General features: G+C 42.9%; 1 protein-coding gene across 1 annotated transcript in view; it reads right to left on the reverse strand.

The window, feature by feature from the left end:
• The window catches only part of LOC138042283 (protein phosphatase 2C-like domain-containing protein 1), a 5,752-nt gene that overhangs the window by 676 nt on the left and 76 nt on the right, over positions 1–5,000 (reverse strand). Inside the window, exons 1-2 of the mRNA XM_068888130.1 lie at positions 4,184–5,000; positions 565–2,233 (exon numbers count right to left, since the gene is read on the reverse strand). The exon at positions 4,184–5,000 is cut by the window's right edge and continues 76 nt beyond it. Of these exons, the coding sequence (XP_068744231.1) occupies positions 828–2,233; positions 4,184–4,964 (2,187 nt within the window). The 5' untranslated portion in view covers positions 4,965–5,000 and the 3' untranslated portion in view covers positions 565–827. The remainder of the gene's footprint in view (positions 1–564; positions 2,234–4,183) is intronic.

Consider the following 5,000-nt stretch of genomic DNA (forward strand, 5'->3'; position numbering starts at 1 on the left):
CCTCATGGCTAGTACACTCGACTCCGGATCGAGCGGCTCCGGGTTCGGGTCTTGGCCGGGGAAATTGTGTTGTGTCCTTGTGTTGTGTCCTAGGGGAGGCAGTGTGGCCCAGTGGTTAGGGCGCTTGCCTTGAGACCCGGAGATCCCGGGTTCAAGACCCGCTCTAACCACTGGTTGAATTTGTTCCTGGTAGTCCCTGGTTCGACTTCCCAGCTGCACTTGTAAATAGCCAACTGGTTTGCCTCCGGCCAGTTGGGATTCTTAACAGTTGTTGTTGTTGTTATTCTATTCTGTCGTTTCGTTGAGTTTCATTGGCCCTGAAAAGCCTCTATGGGGAGGGGTCAATTAAGTATGTATATTTGTATTTGTATATTTGAAAAGACACTTTACTTTCACGGTGCCTCTCTTCACCCAGGTGTATAAATGGGTACCGGGGTAACCCTGCGATGGACCCGCATCCCATCCAGGGGGGAGTAGAAATACTCCTAGTCGCTTCATGCCACAGAAACCGGAGATAAGCGCCGGCCTGATGGGCCTTCTAGGCTCGTGGCAGACTTTACCTACCTACCCTACAAGTATGTATGCACAGAGTTCATATACTGTATTTTTATTTTCAATTTTCTTAAAAGAACTATTTTTTTTTAAGTTAGCAATATAACTTCATGCGGTTTTGTCAAAAAAGTATATTATTTTGAATGCAACGTTTGGTGTACAGCAAGATTTCATCAAATACTGTCAGAAATGCGTTTTCGTTTGACGCCTGATAGTGATAATTTACCAAGCGACCTGCCTGTTCTCTACTTCATCCGATTAATGTCGGCGCTTTATCAGCTTAGTTCGCCATCCTCTGCAAACTGAGCGTCCAAAGCCTCTAGGATGTCTGGTGTTACCATTTGCCAGTTGATCATAGAAAATCCGGGCAAAAGGGCAACAAACACTGTGATGTTATCCATTGATTCTGCATAAAGCGCACATTTAACAAGCCTCTCCGACAAGGACTTAGCCAGCAAACGTGCCCTCTCTTCCTTTGTAAGTTCTCTTCCTCCAGAATCCTTCATTGAACGCAAAGTTTTGTCATCCGGGAGAGAGGATCGACGACAACGTAGATATTCGATGCTGACGCCATCTATTACGTCATTATTCCTTGAGTTGGTTGTTTCATCTACATGTTCGGTTTCAACGTCATCTTGTGTTTTCGTAACAAGTTCGTTATTGGCTTTTTTATGGAACAGTGAAAACTTGTCAAAGCTCACTTCACTTTCACTTTTCCACCGTCTTAATTCCGTTTTATTGGCAGCAAAATACCCCGTTGTTACACCAAAATTACTGGTATCGTCAGCTTCACCGACAACTTTTAAATCGAATTTTAAGCCACTCGATCTGTCTGTCAAGTCTTTTTGTTCCTCTTCAAATGCTTTTCTTCTGTTTTGTTTCGTCCCTCGCATAATTTGCCTTTTCACGTCCCTTCGGATCTGTCCGATAAATCCGTTCACAAGATGAACTGTTTCCTCGAACGAGAAGACTTTCCAAAATCCTCCAGAAGCGACAATGATAAGCTGATCACTAGATTCAATGCGAACGTTTTTGACGTCTGGCTCATTGATAACGCATTTCTTTAAGGCCGTATCACCGATGCTGCCTAGACCCCTAGTCACTCCGAGAGCACCATTTACTAGGGCACACCTTTCGGTCTTCACAATGATCCCACTTGAGTTTTTCACACGGTTCCGTTCCTTCTTATTGTACAAATCGTGTTTGTGAGTGAGTACCTTAGCAACGTCGTCATCGCGCAACAAAAGTGCGCCAACGTTCCCCACATTTGCTGCCAAACACGCGTCACGAGACAAAACGCACGTGACTGCTGAGCAACCACTCCATCTACTTTGCGACCGCTCCTCTTGTGACGTCAACAACAGATTTTCTTCAGTTTTACAGAATGCATTTCTAAATGCCGCAGCAATTTGGTTTTTTGTCGGTTTCACTTGTTCGTGTGTTATAATGGAGTCCAGTTCTTCTTTTAAGAAAACATGAAGATGCCGGCTGCACTTCAAGGCCGTGTTTTTACCGCTGTAACCGTCATATATAGCGAAAAAAGAACTGTCTAAATGGTTAAGGAATTCGTTCTTGTACACATGGACGTCTTCCATGCTTTTCCATCTTTTGTTAGCTTCCTCGCAAACTCCAGCAGCCATCGTGCATGACAGGTCAAATCCTCGGCCAATTACTTGTATTTCTGCAATTGAAAAAAGGCAAAAGCGATGAGAACTACTAGTTAGTGCCTAAATCGTAGCGGGTGCACCTTCTGTGTACAAAAAATTCCTGTGTTGAAAGAGCAGGGCGTTTTCACTGTTCTTGGTTAGGAGCTCACCAATCTCGACCCCTGAAACAAAGTGTCTTCTCGTTGGTTTTCGTGCAGAACAATCAAAGGCGTCTCTAATTGGTGCATTCATGTTAGCCGCACGAGGAGTGAGCAAGCGTCGTAAAGTTCAAATGGCAATTTTTGGCTTTAAGAACCCTACGGCGCGTGTTCTCCTATATAGAGTTTCCCAGAGCCTTGGGTCGATCCGAGGCTCTGGTGACGAGAATGGGAGCTCTCGTGGGGCATCGACGACATGACGTGGCATCGCGCTCTGGGGAAGTACGACTGGGCATGCGTGAGGCGGGCGTTGAGAAAAAACAAGGCTGAAAAGAGCGCAAACTATTTACCAGAGCTGCTGTGTTTTGTCCAACATTATTTTCTATCTCCTTCAAACATATAAAGAATTCGAGAAATTCGAGCCTTTTCTGGGCTCGTGGTAACTTCGGTACGGGCCAACTATTGCACGATGAAATATGACGTAGCCTTTGGCCAATCAGAAGAGAAGACGCTCATCTCTTTGACTGTGCAAGAGTGTTCATAACATCTCTTAGCTTGTGACGTGGAAATCAATTGATCAATTTTGCACCGCGCATCTCATACTGCTCATAACATTCATAACATTGCGACTTCGAAGATGGCGGCGTTTCTTGCCGGCCATCTGAAGAAAGGCATCAAAAGATGCTTCTGCTCTTCAAAAGCTGTTAAGCACAATTATGGCAGCGTTTACACGAACGCGGTTTCACATCGACACGGATTCACGACTTCGAAACCGCATCAAAATCGATGCGGTTTGGAAGTGTTTACACGGAACCGTTTTCGCCTGAAAATCAAAGTCGTGATGGTATAAGCGAGGGCTGCGCTAGAACGTACGGATTGTACGTCATTTTCAAGAACCAATCAGAAGGCGCGCATCTCTTGGGTTGTGGCTTGGACATCAATCAATCAAAATCAATTAAGCACGTTCTTCATCGCAAATGTTCTTTTCTCTTATCAATTAAAAGTCATGAATAATCTCTTTTTTTATAATTTCGACTTCTCTCCGTTAGTCAGTCAGTCGCTTCCGTTATTTTTCCGTTACTCTTTTAGTATTTGAATTCAAATTAGTTATAACTACCATAGCGGTATTTCATCACATTTTTACATTGAAGCAATCCAATGTAAACTCTCATTGTACCTAAAGAAGGCTGGTTTGGCCAGCCGAAATATGGTACGTTACTATAAAATCAAATCTACGTTGTATCTGCTCTTGCGCAAAGTATTTAGTTTCTAACTAAGAGATTCGGACTTATTTCTCCTTTTTTAAAAGACAGGTATAATGCACACGAATGAAACTAAGAATGGTAGCTAAAGTGTGTAAGTTTCTTCCCTGAGTAACGATGGCTTTTCAAACGACTGAAACGAAGCATGTCTCTGTGTTTGCATGGTGATCGAGCAAGGCTCAAGTATTTACATTTGATCCAAGTTAATTCCAATTGAGGTGAAAAGGTTAAAAATCTTGTTGGTTAAATCGGGTTTACGTAAATAGGAATCACGCAAACGAATTAATGATCACTGTATAAAAGAAATTGGTTAATTTGACTTTTTTCAGTCGCAGACGAATAATTTATAAATGGCAAATAGTTCTTTGCTCTTCTAATAAACTTTAATACGAACTAGTTTAGTTATTTGTGTTAATTGATGCTTTTATCTGTTTGGCTTTTGTTAGCGTAAGTCAATTGCGTCGTGATTGTCTCCCGAAAACTTTCAGGATCATTGAAAACTCTTTTAATAAAGGCTTCTCAGTTAAACGTTGACATAAATCGAAATTGGAAATAATATACATACCTTTGATATTTTGGTCATTTAGACTTGGCAGGCCCATATTCCTATTCAATTCACTTCTCAGAACTTCAAATGCTCTGTTGATTTTATGCAAATGCTTGTACCCAAAAAACTGTTCATGATCACTGGAGCTGACCTGATCTCGATGCTGCTGAATTAATGTCCTTCTTCGCCGCACAAGAGTGTTGAGGTCTTTAGGTCTTTGATGATGTGAATACTTAAACACTTTTAATGCGGAATGTAAATTCCGATGCCCCTGTAAGCGACAGATGTTAATCACCTCTCCACATTTTGAACAAGGGATTACAATATTCGGCAACAAAATCTGCTCTTCCGTGATCACGCTTGACGTCTCTGTTAAGAGATCCGATGTTCCAACATCGCTTTGGCCATCATCATCATCATCGTTTTCTTCGTAGCCTTCAGCGTCTCCTTCCTCGCCTTCGATGTGTTCTCCAAATTCCATTTCTTCATCGCTGCTCGTTCGTTTTTCGGAGATTAGATTCACCGTCACGGCTGCGTGCTCCATGTCTGATGGCTCTCGCGGCTCTAATCCTTTTCTTTTCTCCGATACTACGTTCCTAACGCCCCTTGTTGGAAACTTTCTTTTTGTCTTCGAAGCCTTTCTTTGTGAGTGCAGCGTTTTCGAGCGCCTCTGGGTCACTGTTGCTGTTCTCGATCTTGTTTCTTGTGGCTCCTCACTTAAACTGAACCAACGCAAGACAGAACGACTCGCTTGCACCATTCCGTATTTGGACCGATGGGAATTTGGAGAACCAGCCATTTGTTTCAACAGTAATTGGGGCTGGCACTTTAACCC

Source organism: Montipora capricornis, chromosome 3, assembly GCF_036669925.1.
Source record: "Montipora capricornis isolate CH-2021 chromosome 3, ASM3666992v2, whole genome shotgun sequence".
Classification (NCBI taxonomy): domain Eukaryota; kingdom Metazoa; phylum Cnidaria; class Anthozoa; order Scleractinia; family Acroporidae; genus Montipora; species Montipora capricornis.